Below are 23,316 nucleotides of genomic sequence, written 5' to 3' on the forward strand. Positions count from 1 at the left end.
TTTCTGCTTCAGTTTTCCTGGTTTATTACCTTTATACAGGGTTGAGCCTAGGCAGTAGTGCCAGAGGAAGCATTGCAGCCAGTGCCAAAAATTAGCCACAGATTCTCAAGCAGCATTTGGGACAAGAAATAAACAAATGAGAGCTCTCCACATAAACACCTAGTATTTTCCTTACATTGCTTCGTTGCTGTTACTCAAACTAATCATTTAAGACAGATGGTGATGATTTGTTTGATTAGTTTTGATGTCACAGTGAGCCATTTTAAAAATAATCTGAGTTGCTGAAGTGTCTTTAGACTGTATAATAAAAACACATTGATATAAAAATCATTAATAACTTGTACTGAAGAAAAAATGCATTACTTTTAAACATAATAGGTATGCAAGACTTTGGTTGGTTATAACAGAATTAAGTGTTCTGACTGTTGAATTATTCCCATACTTTATATAGGACAGTATGTACTCACTTTTCACTCATTTAAGTTGGATTAACTTGCAAGACTAAACTTAAATCACAGTGGAGAGATTGAATCCCGGTTTTTATTACAAAGTGGCAATGATAAGGTTTGTTCTTATGATAGGGTTTATTAGATCATTCATTCAAACAAGTGTTTTTAAGAGAAGAAAATTAGTTTGCCAGTATATGTTATAATAAAAACATATGAAGAAGCATAAGCTTTGGCCCCATATTTTATGTCTTTTGGGTCAATGAGAGAACCAATTCTAATTGGAAAATTCATTCTGTCAACATGACATGTGCAATAGCAAGCCTTCAGGAAAACTTGCATTGATGTAGGAAGTGGTTTTAATCTCTTCCGTGTATGGTATTCGTCCAGCATGCTCTCCTCTCATTACTGAACTGATAATGAAACGATGTGATCGTGACATTGTGCTATTGAGATGTCATCTTCAAGACATGATTTTAAAACTGGTAATAATTGAATCTGATACTGGAAGACATTTTAGCATTTTTCCTGAGAGTAGGGAGAGTAGTCCCTTGGGTCATATTTCAGCTGGAACGATTCAGTCCTGCTTCTCCTTAATCCCTCTGTACTTTTGATTAGAAAACACGTTTTTCTGCTTTCTTTTTTGAGCATAGATACATAATTGCTTTTGTACTGTACAAGATAAAGGTAGTTCCTGAGAGTATTTACAGCCCAAAGAATTAATGTTAATTGAATTTTGTAATTATTGATTAAATTGAAGTTGTGTCTAGCATAATGTATCTATTAAAAATAACTTCTTGAAACTTCAGAAATTTATGATTAAGTTTCAAAAAAAATTACTCAGTTTCCCCAATCACTTTGCCTTTTGAACACTGTATCGGAATCATACCAGGTTATTGCAGTTGTTTCAATGATGTATAATGACTTTTTTTCTTATAATGGAATAGACTATTTTATGGGTATTCACAATATCTGATTTTCCTTACCTATCTCAGGTCCCTAAATTTATAGCCTCAGTCTGGTCAGTGGGTGGGGAGAAGCTTTTGAATTAGTTACTGTGATTCACGTTTTGAGGGGTGAGGGACAATTAAGCAGTGTGAATATCCTTTGCCTTCTTGTCTATGTGACTAGAAGTGATGAAATGCATGTGGATATTTAAAACCCAAAATTCACCCCATGGATGCCTGAATTTGAAGGAAACTGTCTTGTAGATGTTATTAGTGAATGCTGCAATTCTTCATCTATTATGGCAGTTGATGATAGTTTGCATTTGGACTAAAGCCAAAGTGTAGGCTTAATTTTGTAGATAAAACCACTTTTTTTTTTACTATCTTATTTTGCCTGTAATTTATGGGGGTAGTTTAAATCCATACTGGAAATGCTCATACAGTCTGCTTGTTGATTTAAAAAGTGTTTGTTGCTGGACAGAGATCAGGGCTTTACATAGGCCAAAGTTAAGTTATTTGGGGAACTTCTGTTTTGTATTTCCAGATGCAAACATTTTTTCCTTGGAACAATACTTGAGTGGTAGACAGTTACAGTTCTTACAGAATGTTAATGATAACATACGTTATCTTTTGTGAAAATATTTAAATGATGTGGCAGCATTTTTATCTATCACTAGGTATCCTTTGATATAGAAATGTATTTTCTCTATTGCTGTTGGTCAATACAAGGGAGAAAAGAAAAATCTTGTGTATACAGGTGCTCTGCACAGTTTTCTATCTTCTGTCTTCTCTATTTTTACATTTATTCTTTTGCAAAATTGTACATCAAAAAAATTCACTTGTCTGCCCCTAACAGAGTCTTCTGGCTATTTTCTTATCCTTCGTCTCTAGTGTGGCTCACAAGTCTTGTTTGCCTCCCCACGAGACTAATTTTATGTATTTAGATGATAGCAGTAGAAGTCAACTTACTGTGCCTCAACTGATGCTAGACATCCCTGAGCTGTGTCAGTGTGTGTATTCACAAATAGTTCAGCCACACTGCAAATAACTGCCAGCCCTGAAATTTTAAGATAAGACTTTAGAAGAAGCATAGAAGAGCTCTTTTCCATCATGTAAAACCAGACAGATGTTTCCTTACAGTCTTCCTCCTCTTCCAGTGCTCTGGAAAAATGCTCCTTTTGGTTCTTGCTGATTATATTCTTCAATATTTATAGACTGGTTTTAAATGTATTTAGACACATACTTGTTTTCATTTAATCTGACAATATATGCATATTTGTTTATTCTTTCATCGAAGTTCTCTAGTCCATGAAAAGAAATCGTTGCTCTCTGGAACTCCCTCCTATTTGTCAGCATTTTTCTGAAAAAAGCATGCTCAGAATGAACAAAATACTCCAAACTTAGCCACACAAAAGCCATATCCGGAAAGAAGAAATCCTCTGTTCTGATGTGATATAAAAGCTTTGTATGTTTGATTCAAAATTGCACCAGCATTTTTATAATCATTACCAATTGCAAATTTTGTATCACCTGGCTTTTCCCAGTTCACTGAGGTATCTTTCACTATTGCTGTTTCCCGAGTTTGTCCTTAGAATTTAGTGTGAATTTTTCTTCAAATTCCGTTTTAATGTCAGTATCCTTCCATGTCTCAAGTAGTCTTGACAACCCTGCTAATCTCTATTATTTGTAATTTTCATGTGTTGTGTCTGTTTGTTTGCTTTCCCTTCAACTTTGTTAATGAAATAAGATGCTTGTGACCCAACAGGGTATGTCATGTTGTAGCCATACTCTCACAGCAACATATGTTCCCCCCAGATTAACCCAAATCCACTGAGACATTTCAAATAGCAACTTCCATTTAATAGGCAATAATTTAAACTAGAAATAATATGTAGGTATTTTCATCCTCCCTGGTTCAAATAGTGCCTTTCCAGAGCAGCAGGATTTCTTGTGTTGTTCGTTGTGGATATGGGAGTACTTCTGTTCTTCTTCAGCAGTATTTAACTCTTCTTAGTGCCATACCAAAAGCATCTTAGTGTTGTCACTAGGCCAAAAGAAACTCATTTTCTTTTTACAAACTGTCACTTCAGGATGGCTCCGTAGTGAGGAGGAATGAAGTTGTCATCTCACATGGGACACTAGTCATTTTGTGGTAGGAATACTATGGAATCGTACAACCGCTAATTACCCAGGCTGTTGTTTCAGTTTTTCACTCTTCAATACTCAAGGTACCCTCCAATTTAATAACCTTTTTCAGCATTTATTTTTGTAGTCTATTTTAAGACTATAGTTTTCTGTATCTCTTAATGGAGGTCTCATTCCCCATTAAGTTTGATTTCTGTGTAGAGCTATTGTATAATGAGGTGTGCCATGTATGTATGATGTCTGATCCTGTAACTTGCCATCAGACCTTTTGAGAACTATTGTTCTCCATATTTCTTAGAAAATTATGTTTCCAACCCAGCTTGCTCCTAAAGGGTCTGAATTATGAAACCTTGTCAGGTGCATCTAGGCAACAAATATGCTTAAATGGATTAGACAGCTCTGTGACAGACTCCTTCCAAATTCTGTGCTACTCTGTAAGAAGTTTATCAGCAATTCTATAAGGTAACATTCCCTTTTTCTTAGTCCTCCAGACAGTTCCTAGCTTATATGATTAGGTCTTTATCCAGTCTGCTTTAATTTTTCAAGAAAATTTATTATTTGAAACACTGTATTTGGTGTTACAAAAATCCAAATATATTTGTGTGCCTTATTAATTTAATTAAAAATTCTATAATTAGATTTTAAATCTTGTATTTGGAAGGCATGTTACTATAGCAGAATTGATATATTTAGTTGCAGAACACTTTTCACTAAACAACTATTACCAGTTTCTTCGAGAAGCAGCAGTATACAGATTATTTGTACTACACAGTACACCGTCAGGTTACAGGAGTACCTGTGTCTCGGGAAATTGCAAACTGATTAGCTGACTTATGAAGTGCTAAAAAGTGCGCTTTCTCTTCTCTTGTTTGAGTTTCTCAGGAAAACTTCGTAACACGCCAGCATCACTGAAGAGCTTGGTTGTGCTGTCATCAGCTGCAGTCACTGCATCGAAACACCTGTGAGCTGCCAGGACAGCTATAGTGAAAAATGTGAGAGGGAAGGAAGCCAGATCCCATTTCAGCTCCATTTACTCAAATATCAGAGGTTACACAAAAAAAAAGAAAAGAAGCCCCTCACCCCACCCCAAACCCCCAACCAAAAAAAAAAAACCACCCACAAAGGAAGGAGGAAATATTTGCAGAGAGAGCATTCCTGAAGAATGCTAATTTTGATAAATAAAGACAGCCTGGTAAATTCTTGATATTCTGCTACGTAAACAAGCAGTTTTGAACATGTTTCCTTGTCTGTGTATCCAGCTGAGATACTGGATTGAAAGAATGTGTGTGTCTCAGCTTGTTTCTGTCTAGATTTTCCGACATAGACCAGTATGGAGATGGTGGGAAAAAAAAGGAATAGGAATACAGAGGATACTTTTGTCTCTGTATATGGAATTGATGTGTCTAAAATGGAAAGCTGCGTATTCTTCTGACATTCGCCTTTTAAAAAGTTTCACATGTCAGACTGGGTATAGAAAAAGGTCAAAAAAAAAATGATGGCTAGGAGAGATGCTTTCTGTGAGAGTTACACAACTCAGTCTGTTTAGTTTATCATAAAGAACACTAGGAAATAACTTGGGTTTTACCTGTACTTTCTTTGGGAAATAATAATGTAAGGTATATACTGTATTACTATTATTAAAATACTGTATTTTCTTTGGGAAATAATAACATAAGGTACTAACGGCTTTCTTAGTCTACTAACTTGAATTGTAACAATAGCTGGTGATAGGAAGCTCGAGCCAGAAAAGTCTAAGAAGAAAATCATCATAATGGAAGGTTTTTATGTGTTTGGGTTGGTTTGTTTGTTTAACAATGAGAGATTAATCACGAATGAATTCTGTAAAGAAGAGCTGTATTCTCCGTTTTAATCATGTCAAATCAAAGGCAATTGATTGTGGGAGAGATGCCTTATAAAACTCAAGTTATCTTGTACTCCTTACAGATGTCATGGATGATATTTAATGAGCTATCCTGTGCGGAAGGCCAAACTAGATTCTAGCCGTATGTCCTGTGTATGTTAAATGAGAAGATAGTTTGAATCAAATGGATCCTGAAATTAAATAAGCAATTTTGTTTCCTGCATCCAAAAGGATTACATGAATTGCTTCTCTGTCTCTTTTTGAAAATGCAAAACTCCGATAATACTGGCTGAGGATGCAGGGGCAAATATCTTTTAAATTATTTAACTAATGTATTAACCTTCTGTGTAAAGTCGTCTGACCATCATCTCCTAAAGATAATACTAATAGAATTCCTTTATTTTAGCTTTCTTTAATACTTTCAACTAGCAAATAGAAGTTCTGTTTTCTGTCTTTCAAACGTGTATGAAATATTTGCAAGCTCTGTTGAAAAGAAGAAAACGGGAGTAAAACAGCAGTAAGGGATTTGAATGTTTCATTGAATGAGAAGCAAAGCCACAGTAACAAGCCAGGAAATCTCACTCTTTTATCTTAAATTTTGCAATTGAGTTTTTTATTCCAAGATAATTTCAGAATGGAAGTTGGAAGAAGACTCAGCATAACCTGTGGGTGGACAAATGGTTCATATCCCAGTGATCCCAAATACTTTCAAAAATGCACCCAGAAGAACAATATGATTATAATTTACTTTTTATCAGGGTAAAGAGAAGGGTTCTCCCCCTCTTGGCATTACTGATGCCTTTTAGCTGTGTTTTCACTGTAGGGACCACAGCTCATATGGACATCTCTGTTAGTTTAAATTAACTGGCTTGGCTCCTATTAGCAGTGTAGCCGCAACAGTGGGTAGATCTTGCAGTCCTTTCTGTAACTGGGGGAGAAAAATATGCCTGGCATCGGACTTCTGCATAATGAAATTTTCAATTTGGAACTTTTGGAATTTTTTCCTTTTAGTAATTTTTGAAAATAGGTTCCATTAAAACATCTCTTCACAGCAGATAATAGGGAATTGAACAATATTAAACATCAGGTTAAGGCAAAATAATCTTGAAAACATTGTCAGGCCACTAATTATGCAATTCTTGCCCTTAATGTGTCATTTTTTTCTGGTTATGGTCTATTACAAAGAGTTTAATAAAAGCTTAATATGGAGAAAATTAACAAAAAATGTATAGTCACATTAGGAAGACTTCTTTGTGAAGGCAGCTTAAAGAAATGGTAACTAGAGGGCAAATACTAGTTTGGATTTAAGATGTATCAAAAATTGAGTGAATTAGTCCTTTTGACATAAGCGCACCGGAATAGCAAAATGACTCACTATTAAAATAGTTGATCATTAGAACTAATACTTATTAAAGAGCAGAGAATTTCTCATTTGCTCCTTGCCTGCTGTGTAGGAGCTCTTCTAGCTAGTAAGTGGAAAGAAACCAGAAGAGTCTTGGAAAGCAGCTGGCTTCAGCAGTTATTCTTAGGATTATAACTGGTCCTTTGCCTGCTTCTGCTAATTGCTACCACATGGAGCAGTGAAGCTTTAGCAAAATGTTAACTCAGTATAAGTACCAGAATAGAAAACCAAAATGACTATTGTCATACTCAGGCATGAAAATCTTATCAATTATGGACAAGAAAATAATTACTTTTTAACCTTAATTTAGACCATTCACAGATATTTTAGCTTCTTGTCACTTCATGCATATATTCTTTTTCCCAATTATTTTGTAATGAGAATACCCAAATTAATAGTGAGGTGCATAATCTACTGTTGATTATTTATTATTGACATTTAAACTTTCACTAGATTTAAAAAGCCCATCTTTTCTTCCACAAATAAACATTTTGTTATGGTTCACTGAGATCAGTTTGTCATAGTTCATTTTCATTGAGCCTTGAAAGATCTCCCTTTAGGGAGAAGGTTCTAGCAATTTTGTTCTTGATGTGGTGCAGCTAACTGTAGTTGCTGCTGGCCACAAAATCACGGGATTTGATAGAACTGCCAATGCGTGCTCTAAGTACCATACTCTATAATATTAATATCTATTCTGATTCAGCCAGTGAATGCTATTCCTGACTGGTTTATGCCATTACTAATCATATGATGGAAATCACTTGGTGGTCTCTGCCTAAATTTCCTGTCATTCTGTTCTAAGCCCAAATAGTAGTGTTTGATACAGGAAAGTATGGATATGGAAGAAATTCCTGTGCTATGACCCCAGTTTCTAAATTTGAAGTTATATTAGCTTCTATTATTCCTGTGCCTTGCTCAGCTAGAAGGAGAATGAGTGGCTGATGCCCAGAGGATCAGTAAAAATAATGTTCCGTCAGCTTAGCCTATTACTACTGTATTCCTTAAAAGCTTTGTTGCGTATGAGTATATGGCAAATTCATATGGATTCTGTCTCCGTGACCTTTCCAAATCCTAATTCAGCAGTGCACAGCAGAACTAATGATTCCTTTATTGTGTCTAAGGTTCTCTGTAGTTTGCAGGAGAGGGAAGAGTTGGCTTCTTATCGCATATTATTGCCTTATCAAAGTGAGATGTAGGTTTTCAGTGTTACCAACAAGAAGTTAATGTGCAGGCAGATAAGTACGCACACAATGTGGACTTCTAAGACGACAGAAATAGTGAATTTGGTTCCTGGTTGGTTGACTTGTAGTTACTAGGAAGATACTTACTGAATAAAAAGGCTCATGACTGAAATGACAGATGAGTTAAATTACTGAATTTTATTACTGCGGGGATTTTCTTATTTCTTACATTCCAGAGTTCATTATGTGTTTCTGAAATAGAGCAGCAGCTAAGATTTCTGAAACATTGTTTAATTTGTTTAAAAAACCAACCATGATAAATTACAGAGTGCTTAAGTTAAAGAGGAGAGGAGATTGAAGGTAAAAGAAGGTGTTGATAAGTTTCGTACTTTTGCAACTCTTGCCATAGAAAAGGATTACCCCACAAGACTCGTAAGACTAATTCTTTTCATTAGAGTGTAGGTGTATCTAAGCCAGATTCAAACACCAGCCTACACTAGTGATGAGTAACAGTTAATGACTTCTTCAGTTTATCTCACAAATGGCCAGCAGTGGCTAATGGGTACTCCTGTTCATCTTCACAAGTTATTTTGCAGTGGATATGGGAATGAGCTCACAAGACCATCCCCTTTCCCCTTTTATACACCTTGTGCTAGAGGTAAGTGTGGTTTCGGGGAATAAGGGTGGTATGTAATGAGATGAAAGTGATGTGGGCTTCTTAAATTTTTCGCAAACCTCAATAAAGGCATGTGTCTGGGGATGGGCAGAGATTCAGTTGAATTCTTATTTTTTTGCCCAAAGACGTTACCCAGTCCTAAACTGACATGCTTTCCTTGAACTGGGAGTCAGAAATCCCTTTTCTCTTCTGTTTTTCTGCTGCAGAAATTCCCAACATTCCCATTATGTGGGCTCCAGAGAGGGGTAAGCAACATCTTCAATCCCACCCAATCATTTCCAAACTAATTCTTTGCTAGTATTTTTTTGCTTTTTTAATCATCATCAGAAAACAGTTTTTAGACACATTTTTCCCATTTGTTTGATTTTCTTGTGGATTCTCATTTTTTTGTTTTATAGGAAGGTCCCATGGCCTCCCCAAGTGCTAGGGTCAGACTCATCTGCTGTTTCCATTTGTGTGCTATTCTCCTGTGGATTTTCATGGTTCACTCTGATCTAATGATATTACCAGAGGGTGAGCATCTAGATTCTTGGGACTGTTTCACTCATGGTATCCTAAGTTATTGAAAAAGCACTGCCACCATGCTGCCCTGTCAGTCGGTTGACAGGCTTATGTTTTGTCTTTGCTGACAGTCGCATCTGATTATTCATGGACTTTGGTCTTTTGCTGCCTTGCCTGACTGGGAACTGCCTGGCGTTCACTACTCTCTTTTATTCTCTCTACCTGCTGGCTTTGTCACGTTGTCCTCCTGAAATCTTGGCCCTTTGCCTGACTGTCTGGCATTACCTCTTGACCAGTTAATTGCTTGACACTGACTACCCACTGCCCTGTCCATCTGTTGAACGGCATGTATCGCCTCCTTATTGTCCTTTCGATCTGATTGCACGTGGGCATTGGCCTTCTGCTGCCCTGTCTCCCGCTCCAAGTGCCTGGCATCGCCTTCCTGCTGAGTGCATCTGCTGACTTTGCGGAATTGCTCTTCTGCTGCTTGGCTCACCTGCTGACTGTTTGGTACTGCTTTATCGACTTGCTGAATGTCTGGCATTTTCCTCCTGCCTTTTCACCTGCTTCTTGATTCTAGTGTCCCCTTGCTGCTCTTTGAGTCTGCTTACTCACTGATACTTGCTCTTCTGCTGTCCTGTCCACTTGCTTTTATGCCTGGCATTTCTATCATACTGTCCTGCCCACCTGCCTAGATTTTACTTCTAAATATGTACCAATCTGAAAAAAATTAAGAAGAATTGTAAGGAATGAGGAAAAATATTGGCTGGCTCCTTCATGATCTGATTCAGTTCAACATACCAGCCAAAAACTGAACTCAGTACCAGCATCCAGCTTTTTCATAGAACTGCTCAAAACCCTTTCCTTCCTTACAAAAAAAAAAAAAAAAAAAAAAAAAAAGGCTGAAGCGTATTTAGTCTTTGCTTCCATCGCTTCATTTGATAGGTGTATTACTGTTCAGTAATAGTGTATTCAGTATTAAATTCAGTAGTAATTAAGTACTAAAACACATCACTAATACTACCTATGGTAATTCTCAGAATCCACGGAAGGTAGGTAATAACAGGGGAAATAAACAATCTGTTGCTGAGGCTCAGAAAGATTAAGGTTTGAATGGAGAGCTATGATAAGTAAACACAGTGGATCAAAGGAGCTAAATAAGAAATTTTACAGATCTCTTAATTTAAAACACAAGGTTGCAGCTAATCTTAAAAAGCCATTGGATCAGTACAGTATTACCAAACCGCAGTGTGTTGTAGTCGCTGCTTCCTACTCTTTCTGTACTGGGAGAACGGTCAATTGCCAGTTTACAGAAACCTTTTGTCACTCTCACAGATTAAGAACAAGGACTTGACTACATCTGTAAGTTCCATAGTAAGGGAATAAATCATTGTCATAGCTTAGAGTAAGAAGCAGGATTTCCTGCCTCTTTTCTTTAATTCAGCTCACTTGACCTCTCTTTTCCTAGCTCTGCCACAGTTTCTAGCTTATGAGTGTTTGTAGTTTTAATTACGCTTTTGAATCCAGTATCAACCAGGAACCGGAGAGAATATTCTGCATAACGAATCCTGTCACAATTTCATAATAAAGTCTTCCTACGCTTAAACTAATTTTAATATTTTTTTAACTTTAGCTTTTAATCTCTCCAGATTTAATATTACTACTTTTGCTATCTTCTGAGATACCCTAAATATGTGAAATTATGTCTAACCGTAGAGGCAAGGCAGCATCCCCTGAGTCAGTAGCCTCTTTCACCTATGTGAGACCAGCTGTGGAATCAGAGAGAGATGCTGTGGGAGAGCACCTTGCTCCCATGCTCCCGACACCAGCTTGCCCCTGTGGAGGATGGCTCCTAGTACGGCAGACAATGTTCCGAGTAAGAGCCAGCAGGAACCTTCTCCTAGTTTTCACATTAGTCTCTAGAAATCTGGTATGCTTGTATCCTGCTCCAAGGACCAGAGGACACAAATGTCCGCCTTTACTCCCTTAGGGTATCCTAGGCTCTCCTGTCGTCTTTCTTCTCAGCCTTTCCAACCCTCTCTTGCTTCTCCAAGCATATTTTTTTCCACAACTTTGCGAACTCTTAGAGACAGTAGGCTGGCAGTCTCTCACTTCCCACCAGCTTCACACTGTTGAGGGGTCTGGTGACAAGAACAGATCTCAGTGGCAATTCTCTTTCTCCAAGCTTTAACTCCCAGTGTTACTTTGCTGCTTCCCTAGACTGTTGTTTGAGAAGTGACATTGGATGCTGGAAGGGAGGAGGAATGTTCGCTCTAGCACTGCGGGGCTGCAGGACGCTGCTAGAACTCATTTCTTATCCCAAGAACCATAAGTCATTTTTCCGTGTATCATTTCAGTTATTTTTAATACCATTTTTTCAAAAGTAATATTACCTCAGAAAAATGGCTAGTTTTCAAATAATATGCAGGTTATATAAACGTTAAACAAAATGCGGAAAAGCATCAGAAACTGAAGGAAAATAAATACAGTGCTTTTTCTTGAATGTATGGGATTTTCTTGCTTGAAAATTATGCCTACTGGACAATTGATGCAGTGCTGTCTCAGGCAGCTTCACTGTAAAATATCCAGGTAAATCAGTTTTCCATCTGCAGTGATCAAGTTATGGTACAAATATTTTAATCAGGTAAAAAAAAAAAAATCTATTTTAAGTTGAAAGAATACATTGTAGTTTTTGTCTTACAAATGAGTCAAAATTTGGTTAAAGAAACAACGAAAAATTGCACACAAAGCCCTGGGAATAACTTCATGTCTATCAAATCCCTGGAACAATGAAATACAACATTATTTTGTCTTTTTTTTTTTTAATGTTTTGTTAGTTGGTTGATTGTTTTTTTTGTTTTTATTAAGGTATTCTTTAGTCTATGCTGTGCACTTTTCAACAAAAAATTAGCTCCTGGAATAGTCATGAAGAGTTACAAGTCCTTCCAGCTTATAGAGTTTCCCTTTCCAGGATAACTAAATTTCCTGTTATCAGCCTACTTTTATTCCCTCTTGTTAGACTCTCTTCCTTCCTTATTATCTCTGATAAAAAAACTTGTTACATTTCTGATAGTCATTTCATGAACTGCTGTGTCTAAATCCTACAAATTATTTGTCAGGAGAGTGGTTTTCATATATTCTCATCTCACTTCAATGCAGTATTTAAATTCCATTAAAATTTTTACAGTTTGCTTTCTTTATTCTTCTCTGTTTTCTAAAGGTATGCTTTCTGATGATAGTCAGCATTGTAGCATCTAAGCAGCTAATTTCTATAGTTGTTTCTGAAAAGAAAACAAATTCCTACCTAATATAGGTCTTTTGCTCTCAAAAAGAAAGACAAGTATATTACTATTTTGTTACCTTTGGGATTTCCAGAAGGTGTTCCACTGCCCTGATCCACTTAATCACTGCTCTCAGTTTCAGTTGAAGTTTTCCATTCTTTTAAGAACAATGTGTCTGACAGTGACTCATATCAACTTGGAATTCAGATTTTATGATGTCTGTATATTGCTTCTGGATCCAGTTTGAAAAAATTACTTGTTTAATTTTAGACAAGAATGCCTCAGATGATAAGTGTTATGCTAAAGAACATACATGCCTTTTGGTTCATGCATTGTCATCAGTGATGAAGGCTTTTGCTGTCACAACTCATGTAACAATTTGCTGAAGATATATTGGTACTGAGTAAGTTCCAGTGTCTCTCTACTGTTACCTCTTTACTTAGTGGGTAAATAGCTTTTTTTTTTTGAAAAATGGGGAGATAGATACACAAAGCAGATATAAGAAGCAAGACAATACTGTTTTTACGTGATTACTTCTGAGCATCACAATCTGTAACCCATGATTTTTTCTTTTATTCTGTTGAATATATTTGGGAAGACTTAAACACTCCATCCTCTGGGTTCCCTTTTCTTAAAATGTCCTTTAGAATACAGCCTAGAAAAAGGTGTTTACATGGTTATAATGCAGGTTTAACTGATTCCTTGTTAAGATAATATCCATGGCTTAAAGCTAGTGGATTTCCTTAGTAAATTAAACTGATATATTCACTGAGTTTGTACATGGAAGAGGACCCAGTCATCCATCCTTCAATGACTTTTGCAGAATTGTTCACCCCAATATGTTTTTCTGTTGTTCTGCCCAGCCAGGTTTTAGATTTTGAATTTGCTGGAGCTTCTTTCACTTCACTTGGGAGTTTGAGGAAGTCAGATGGATGTCATGGTTCGGAAATTTTATCTGAAACTGCACCTAAACTTTTGTTTGATTAGTCCTTTACTGCTCTGGTAGTACATCGTAGCAACACTAGGTAATCTTTTCCACCCTCGCTGTTTGCTTTCAGGAAATATTTGTACACCTTAATGAGGCTTTTTCTTTTAATCTTTTTGCAGATAGATGTAGATAGACTTTATGAAATAAGCTTTATTTTGTGTAGCGTTGCAATCATGTATATCACTCAAGTGGCAGATTTTGGGGATTTCAAAGCTGAATGAAACCTACACATTGCACCATTTTTTTGTCTGAGTTTTTGGGCTATAGCTCCCTTTTCAAGAATGAAAACTGATTGGGTTATTGCCACTTCTTTCTACGAGCTGACCAGTTTTTTCTTTCAAACCAAATAGTGCTTATGTATCTAGTGGTATACAGAATTAATCCGTGAACAGCAAGGCCTAAGACTATGGTCTCTCTCAAACTCTTCTACAATTCATGCAAGTTTTACTGATTTCTGCTGTTCAGCATTGGTGGTTCCTGGGGTGAGAAGAACAGAGAAAGGCACAAAGTTCTTTTAGAAGTCTCTGTCTCCTAGGGATTTGGCTTCCTGCAGCATCTTAATGAGAAGCTGCTATTAACTCGTCATTGCTCTTTGCAGGCAAGAGGGAGTCTGTAACAATAGAGTTTTCTTTTGACTTTTTAAGCATAGCAAAGATGGATTTACTAACCTAGCTGGAACTTCTGGGTTTTTCTCAATTAATAGTTTGTCACATTTTTAAGACAGCTTAGTATTTTCCCCAGAAATATTTTGTGTCTTTGTTTCTTTTCCTTGTTAGCTTTTTTAAAATGAGGATTTTTTTATTTAACTCGTTTGTTCAGACACATAGTATTGGGCCGCTAACCTTAGGTGCATATGATTTCTGTGTTATTCTGAACTACTGTCTTTCATTATCCGTATACATTATATAGAAATACTGCTGTCTGATTTTTTTACTTCGTTAATCTGCTTAGAGCTATGATGTTTGTAGTTGCTGTTCTCTGAATCACTACCATTGCTGTGGTAGTGAGCTGCTTAGTATTTATTGCAAGAGTCCAGTCCTGTGTACATTTTAAGTACACAGAGGAGGAACTAACTTGTTCCCTGTACCTATCTAAGAATCTCTTCTGCCTTACCAGTTGTTAAAAACTACCACGTTTTTTAGTGATCCACTTACACACTGCTAGTATAAAAATCAATCTGCTGAAAAAGTTTGGACACAGAGTGAATTTTATTAAAAAGCAAAAAGATTTTTCTGCACAACATGGTCTGCTGCTTCAAGCACAGCAGAAGTGTATGTGAGGGGAGGTGCTTATATACCTATGTTGCTATATCTATATTAATGAAAAGGTGCCTACATTATAAGAACCTCAGGGTTTCGAAGTTAAGAGTTGGGCAGTTAGGAAGTAAACTGCCAGAATTTGCCTATACAATGCAAAGTTGCATTAATGTGAAAGCATTACTCTGTCACAGCTAAGGAGTGTCAATAAATGATCGAACTGGTTTTAGCTAGTGCATGAAAGATATTGTAATGTCTTCTAACACTGGAAGAAACTGGTGGTTTGGATACAGAAATGTGTATAGAAAAGATCTTGGGAACAGTGAAATAAACGGAAAATATTTTATACTGGATTTTGTTATATTGTTAACTATTAAGTATTGTAATTAAATAGTAAAATCAAATTCCAGAGGAAAAGGTAAACTTGATATATTTAATATTCCTCACTCAGTGTAGATTAGGAATTCTGCTGTCTCCTATTTCAGTGCTCTGTGCTGCAGCAGTTTCAACAAAGTACTTTCCATCTTCTCTTTGAGAAACCTTTTCATCCAATTGTTTCCATGAGAATCTTGGAGGAAAAAAATGTGATTTGTGCCAGGAGTTAAATAATCCTGTATAGGAAATTGTTTGACAGAATGCACAGTAGGTCACTTTGGCTTTCAAAATCTGTTCAGTTGTTCAGTTCCAATGAGTGCATCATTCACGTGTGCCTAAATGACAACTGTTCAGAATCTGAACACATTAATTGCATCACTGGTTCTCACTGAAGAATCCTTTCTATGAGGTTTTTAGCTTATGGCAGAAGTACTTTAAAGCTATTGTTATTAGGCATGCTTTATCATTTACTTGGGGAGTAAAGATACTGTGTAAGGGAATCTTAAGAGAAAGTAAAGTACTTTTTGTAATTCTTGTATTGCTGCAGTATATTCTTGAAAATTATCACTCAGTAGTCCGTTGTTTGTGGTGTATTTTAGGAAGGATTTTTTTTTTTTAATCTTCAACATTGATGATTTGAGATGTGAAATTGTTTGGAGGTGCAACTTTACCTGTGGCAGAAACTGACTGGAGTTTCAGAAGTACAAATATTTCATATGCAATATTTGTTCTTGATAGAAGATAGCAAATGATAGGAAACAACATTCTGAAAAGAAAAGAGTTCCACATCTCAATCTGAGTAGCAAATGTGTTGGAGCTAAAGCATTGCAAAATTATTTATTTAGAGACGTGAAATTGCAAGTAAAAACTTCTGGTTCTTTCACTGCCCAAGAGACTGGGCAAATTCTTAAGAGAAAGCAGCATACATTTCTACCTGGTGGCCTCATTCTTTGTGTGTACTGATGACAATCTCTGAAGAACAGGGTCTATTCTCTTCCTGTGATACTAATATCACAACTAAGCAAAAGTGACAGGTTTGTTTCTCTTACATAGTTCTAGACTTCATTGCTTAACAAACCTTCCCCCCCCCCCCCCCCCCCATACATAAAGAATCCAATTTTGGCACTGGTTTTGTATGAAATGAAGCTAACTGTACCCTGACTCCCCTTTGGTATAGATATATAGTCTAGAAGATAGTACACTTAACCAGAAGCACTATACAGGGTATTTTTTTTATGAGACAGTGCTCCGTAGTTATTATACCGTTAGTTAAAGCTCATTACATTGTCAGTTGCATTAATTGTAGAATTCTTACTGATACTCTTATTGAGATATTGTAGATATTCTTATTGATACTCATTTCTGCTGTGTGACTCTGTGATTTGCAGAGAAAAAAAAAATTTCACTTCTCCGTTCTTCCACTTCAATTTTTAAAGAATTTTGCAAAAGTTGTGATGGATTGCGTAGTTTTTTACATTTTATATTAAATATAAAGCAATGTCAAGTAACTGAGGGAAAACTTAGAAGAATAATAATGATTAATAGATAAAATTTTAACCGTGTTTTTGTAACAGCAGAATGGTGTCACTACCTTTACCAGCAAGTCTTCAGCTGTACTACTTTTACTGAACAGCAAGGGATTCATTCTTAAATGAAGTGGAGTTGAAGTGGGAAGCATAGCAGTTTGCAGGTGAAAAAGAGGGCTGAAAAAGGAAGTAGGCACCTGACCCTTCCTTGGAAGCAAGTGCAGTGGCTTGTTTCCAGCTGTTGTTTCAAGAAGCTAATCCTCCTAACCTCTCCCCCTTTGCAAATACTCTGCCTTTTGACAGGGGCTTAACACACACCATTATACAGCTGTAACATACTGCATCTGGTGGGCTGTTTACATCTTCATAGAGCCTAAATGCAATCCTCATAGTGCAGAAAAGCATTTAGTAAGCGTTTTCCTTGTTTGGTTAACTGTTTCTAAAAATGATTGTTCTGTTGGTTTTGTGACAATGTATGGGGGTGGGCAGTATCTTAAAATTAAGATCAGTTTGTGTGGCATATATATTCTATACACATTTACTATCTTAAAACTTTCTTTATCAATCAGGATTAAAGACATTGTTATTATTATCATTATCATTATTATTATTATTATTAACACTTAATATATATTAGAAGTGATATTTAGAAGATGCACGTGGTTTGGTTGCCCAGATGTACCAATTTTATTAACATTTCTATTACACAAATGGGGCAGGCAAATCACTGATCTATGAAGTTTATGTAAACCAAACGCAACCAGGTTTAGCTCAAAACTTAGATACAAACCTACTGAGGTACAGGAACAAGTTACAATTAAATACTAAAAATTAAATATGTTCATGGCTTGGTCATGCATAAGTCATTGAGTATTGCCAGAGGTACCTCTACCAGCCAGTTGCTTTTTATGGTCATATACACAGTGGAATTGTACTGATAGAATTGTTTGCTGATATTGGTTTATAAACAAGAAGAACATTGAATTAGCTCTAGGCATTAAGTTACAATAAATGGTGTGATGGATCCCAGTGAAGAGAGTGAGGGAATTTGGAGGGGGCAAGTTGCAGGCAGAGGGAATCATGGATATGGGGAGAAACAGAGAAAACAGAGTCTGTATTTAATCTAATCTAACAGCAGTTATTGCTGTGACACTTTTGTTCTTCACTCAGATAAATTCGGCAGGGTCATTCTGTGATGTTTGGGATCTTGGTGGCAGCAGAATCACTGCGAATATGCCGAGAGTGCAAGCAAACTTCAAATCAGCATTCTTGTGCTGCAGAGTTATTGTCAGTGGAAATGTGTTGTTGGTGTGTGCAGATACATCAGTTTGTAGAGTTTATTTTTAGTTGGCTACATTAATCAGAGTTTCATCCACCTTTGGCTGTTCGTAGATTTGAGTTGGGAGAAGAAGAGGAAGAAGAACATGTAATCAGCTGTGTTATTGGAGGGATATGTACCAAGCTCACCACTGATAAGAGGGAAAGGCGATAAGAGTAAGCCACCCTAATAAGTTTAGACATGTTTCATTTTACTTTATGTAAAGTAATTCTATAAAAGCCTGTGAGAGCTCTCAGTATGTGTCTATGTGTGTCTGACACACATAGCAGCATTTAACATCAAAAAGACCCAACAGGAATCTCAAAATGGAGACTCGCCAGACTCAGGCTGAGTTTCTTACTGTACAGTAAAATTGACAGAAGCCTGGATGATCACTTCATGAGGAGGAACAAACACACGCATCAGGGCAGCACTGGCCTGATGTCTACCTAGCCACCACCAGTCCATCCTGTGAGCCCAAACATAGTGAGTGGTGCTTACTGTGGTCTTACATCAGTTATTCTTCACTACTCTGGGAATATAAAACAGTTGATGGGTTTTTACAGGCCCACATCATTAGCACTCATTGATAACTTATTGTTAAGGAAACGATAACTGTCAGGCTGTTACTTTTAAGGTGCATGTGGCCAGGTTCATTGGTGTGGGTGTGAATCTGTCAAAAGCTCTAGAATGACAGCAAACATCTACTTCTGAGATCCACCCTGTCCAGAAGCAGCTATTCATTGCCCTCTGGATGCAGACCATTCTTGACTTACATGGATCTGTGAGAACTAATTTGACATCAAGAAGTCAATGATAATTGTAATTGCATACATGTGAAAGGACAGCCATCGCAGCACCCCAATGATGTGTTAGGGCCACTGTATTGTTAGAAAGTTACTAACTTTGATGATAAGTTGAGAGACTTTTGCCAACCTGCTTGACTTTGGTTGCTTTGCAGCAATAGCATATGTGATCAGTTTTATCTATTTGTCAAATTAACTGAGCAATTAACCAAAGAAATTTGATTTTGGAGAACATCAGAGAGCACAGTTCCTGTCAAGCCTTCCATCCATAAAAAAGACACAGAATATCATCACACAGGTTACTGGGGGTAGGCAATAAAAAAAATTCAAGGAAAGACAGCATGATGGTGAGAATGAGTGACTCAAAACTGATCCAAAAACTTCTCACTGTGTTGAAAGAAACCAACTGCTGCAACCTGTATTTCTTATTGTACTAAGAGAAGAAATAGATAAGTGATTTTTAGGCGAGAAGCTCTAATCAGTCTAGCTCCGTGTAAGCTCTATTTTCTCCCCTGCAAAATAAGAGTAGGGAAGTAGAGAATAAGCTGAAATAGCTGACTTGTGAATAGAAATTACAGGCACATGTGTTATCTCCAGCAGAGGTATCCTGAATAACCTTGAAGAAGGTATCTCATATCCCAGCTGAGAGATGCAATTTTTGTTCCTAAAGTATATACTTCTTACACAACTGCTTGACAGACGTGACTGACATTTTTGTTGCATATTTGACTGATCTGTCTCCATAGTTCTTTGTCCAGTCTTCTGAGGTTTGACTGTGGTCTGTGAGCTCTGTTGCAGAGGGTATAGGTATTTCTTTGGTTAGGCCCTTCCAAGACTTCCGCTTTCAATGGAAAGCTCAAATAGGTAATAAAATATTATCTATGCTAATTCTATAGTCTGTTAAATATAAATTATCTGTAAATTTGTCCATTAATTTTCATAAATAACTTTATGATATGCTATGAAGAGTCATATATTTGAACTTTTTCAACAGAAATAATATTTTCAACAGAGGCAGTCTCGGTCATGTTAATTTAATTGAATTTATTGTGACTTCTCAGTCTCATATTTGCATTTTAGTTGAAGAGATAAAATCATATTACTATCCTAAAACTGCTGAAGAGTATATGAAATGTCTCAGATCATTACTTACTATTAAGAGGTCAAACTTTGCTATGTTTAATACCTGAAAGACAAAGATAAGGAGTTTCTGAACATTTCTAGAAGAGTAGTCCTAGGTCTTTTAATTAAATCAGTCTGCAGTGGGTATATCCCGCAGAAGCTGCCTGGAAGGGTTTTCACAGGTTAGGAACTGAACTAACTTAATTTATATGGAGGCAAAGAAACGCAGTGAAGCAGCGGAGAACTCTGTGAAACCACTTGGCAGCGAGCCATCTGTTAAGCAACCACAAGTACGTCAAAGATATCTAAAAATATATCAGTTGGTTTGGGAACATAATGCCCTAACTCCAATTAAAAGGCACTTCAAAAACAACCAAAAAAGTGTTTTAAAATAAATTGTGTTTATTCATATAACAATGAAATGTAAGAAGAATTGCTCTCATAGATATTGTTAGTAAGTCCTGAGTAGTTCCGTGAAATAATTATTTAATTGTTAGTCTCTACTTCTCCTCTCTGGAGTAGAAACTACTGTTTTATTTCAGTCCCATTGTCTCTCTCCCTGCTTCCCCCACAGCCTGACACTTCTGTCACGGCCACTCTTCCTTTTTGCTTCTCCCAAGTTTCTCCCTCGTGTATTCTTCATCCAAGCCACCTTGTGCAGTCTTATTTCCATCCCACTCACTTCATTCACTTGCCCTCGCTCTACTCTCATCCCTGCCCTTCTGACAGTCCTGCTGCTTGGACCTCCTCTCTGCAATTCTTCCCTTCTACTTAGGCTTCCTTCTTCCCACATTCCCTTCGCCCGTCTAAACTACAGACCTCTCCTTTCTTTGCAACCTCCAAACTGGCCTTTCTGCATTTCTGTCTCTCTCCTGAACTCTTGCTTTTACCTTCTAATGCTTCCACTGCTGTGGAACCCCCCTCTTCCACCTCCATCTTGTATGCATCCGTCTTCTTTGCACAACCACCTTATGTGGAGGGAACTGGGGACACTTCCTTGCTGTCATTTTAGTATTTTATGCTAATTTACTCCAGTATTGTCCACTTACTTTTTATATAGTCGTCAGCCTCGGGTTTGAGAAATCAGTGTATAGCTTCAGTCCTGATGAAGGCATCAGTGTGACAGCTCTGAATGAAATCTTCTCATCATTTTCTCCTGCTTCTGCCCACATAGTAGTGTCATCATCGCTGTTGTGAGAGAGCAAGGGGCAACAGCCTTGATTTGTCATTCATTTTGTGCCAACACTGTGGCCCTCTGCAGCAGGCAAAAGCTGGCTGATGGTGAGACTACCAAGAAAAAATTGCCCATGAAACGAGGTTTAACAATCTTAATTCAGCCTTGCTAGAGTACCAGAGTGGTAAAATGTGAAGGTGCTGAGTCACTAATTCTTTAATAGTTTGCATGCAGGTAGATGTTGGTACCAGACAGTTAACTCCTGAGCTGGACACAGTTGAAAATCTAGTTTTGCCATCTTTTCCACCCTTCCTTCAAACCTGAAAGAAGTGCTAGAAAAGCTGGCCACCAGCACTTTGGTACACTGTTAGGTGAAACAAAGAGTTGTTACACATAGACACAAAGTATCTGCAAGTCACTGCAGCACTGCTAATTTCATTCACATATGTATAGCCAATTAAGAGTGTGCTTCCCAGTGTGATGGTGATTTCAGGTCCTGTACACTGCACATTTTAAGTTGCGTTATTTGAGGACATCCCAAGAGTGGACTTTCCGGTGGCTGATTTCAAGAGCAGATGTCACTGTAAAAGTTGTTTACTTAGCAGCAGCCTTTTTTGGTTACATCCATCCAGTCAGGCTGCAAATATGAAAACAGGAAGCATTCCCCTGTTTGTAGAAGTCTGCCTGCAGTAATAAATATAAGCATATATATTTTGAAACAGGTATTTTTAGAAACTTCTATTGAGGACTGTACTGCTGTTTGGACTTTCTGCCCTTTCAGATTTTGTTGCTTAGTCTATACATTTTTAATAATCACAGTGCCTGCTAGCAGTGACATTTTATGAAGGTCATTTTTCTTGTGAAGTTGGAGAATGGACTTGAATTTCATTGAAGGACTCCCCGAGCTGCGGGATCATTGTTTATGGAACTCTTTTGCATCTTGTACTACCTTTGAAGCCTGTTTAGAATTTTAACTAATAGTATCTTCAAAGTGTCACTGTGCTCAAGGGCAAAAAAGAAATCTCAAAATGCACTTTATATTTAAAACTGGTTTTGAATAGCTTTGAAGCGTGGTATTAGCTGAAATAAAAGGCGTAGATACAGACTTTACTATGTATGCACACACAGAGAATTCCATGTTTCACCAACTTTTTCATTGTCAGCAAAGTGTCCCTTCACTATTGCAATGCCTTTTTCTGCTATACTAGAAAAATCATCAGGTCTACGGATAGTCTTAAGAATTTTTAATGTGATTGATAATTTAATACCTCAGCAGGTATCTTTAGGCAATCTCCCTAGTGGAGAGGTTTTAGTTTTGTCTACATGGTTCCTAGCCTGCTTCTTCTCATTTCCCCTGTGTAGAAATACAGACACTGAGTTGTATTTATATGCCTTTTCTGTTTCTGAGTAGAGGATGGCAGATACTAAAACTAACATGCTATGCTTGAAATAAAAGAGACTGTGGTGTCAGCTACTGAATTAAAATTGCTTGGTTTTGTATAAACCAAAGTTCCTGCTTCCCACAGCTGAGCACATTCCAAGTTTGCTTATTAATAAAAGATCTGAAGGCTTACTTGGTAGCTGTGTCTGATGTCTTCTGATACTGACATGTTAAACGTTAGTGGCAATGTTTGAGAATATGGCCACTTGAATATCTGTACTGTTCAGGGGTATTTTTTTTCGGTTTTATTTATTGCTTCCTTGTAAGTGTTTTAGCTGTATGGCTAGTATAGGACTCCTGGATCCTTCTCATAGGGATGCTCTTGGGTTAATTCTGTCATTTTCCTTCTCTATGACTTTTTTTTTCTATTTGTAAACTAGGAGCTTACAAAAGTACAAGGATGTGATTTATAATTTAATCTTTCCCACAGAATAATTTGTCGGGGTTTTTTCCATTTTATTCTTTTGCTATATCGAACTGCCAAGAAAATTTAGCTTATTCAGAGTGTCCTTATATTTAAGATGTGCTTTTCTATTTCTGTTTTCATAGCTGTACCATCAAAGTGTTGTAGTTTGGCTGGACGTTTTACAATGGATTTCACAGTTTTATGAGTATTGCTAACATTTTCATGTGTGCCAAATAACTTAGAATCTTGTTTCAGAACATGAAACAAGATGATCCACTGAACAGCAACTACTGTGAGGGAAATGAAGAGGGGGGTAGGACTGTAACCTGCCTTTGAGGTGTTATGTCCTAACTAAAGTTAGAGGTTGGGAGACTGGATGGATTGTGCATTTGAGAAAATTTGTGCTAGGAAGTAAGGACAGAAGGTTGTGCACGTCCCAGAAAAATAATTTTCCATCTGATTGC

At 37.0% G+C, this 23,316-nt stretch overlaps 1 protein-coding gene across 20 annotated transcripts in view; it reads left to right on the forward strand.

The window, feature by feature from the left end:
• Positions 1-23,316, forward strand: part of GPHN (gephyrin) — a 300,275-nt gene that overhangs the window by 157,637 nt on the left and 119,322 nt on the right. For 2 of the 20 annotated variants that reach the window (XM_075151848.1, XM_075151849.1), the window contains exon 5: positions 8,865-8,903. The exons of 17 other annotated variants lie outside the window; for them this stretch is intronic. In XM_075151848.1, the coding sequence (XP_075007949.1) occupies positions 8,865-8,903 (39 nt within the window). One more of the 20 variants, XM_075151846.1, reaches the window with a different exon arrangement.

Source organism: Calonectris borealis, chromosome 5 (genome assembly GCF_964195595.1).
Source record: "Calonectris borealis chromosome 5, bCalBor7.hap1.2, whole genome shotgun sequence".
NCBI lineage: Eukaryota > Metazoa > Chordata > Aves > Procellariiformes > Procellariidae > Calonectris > Calonectris borealis.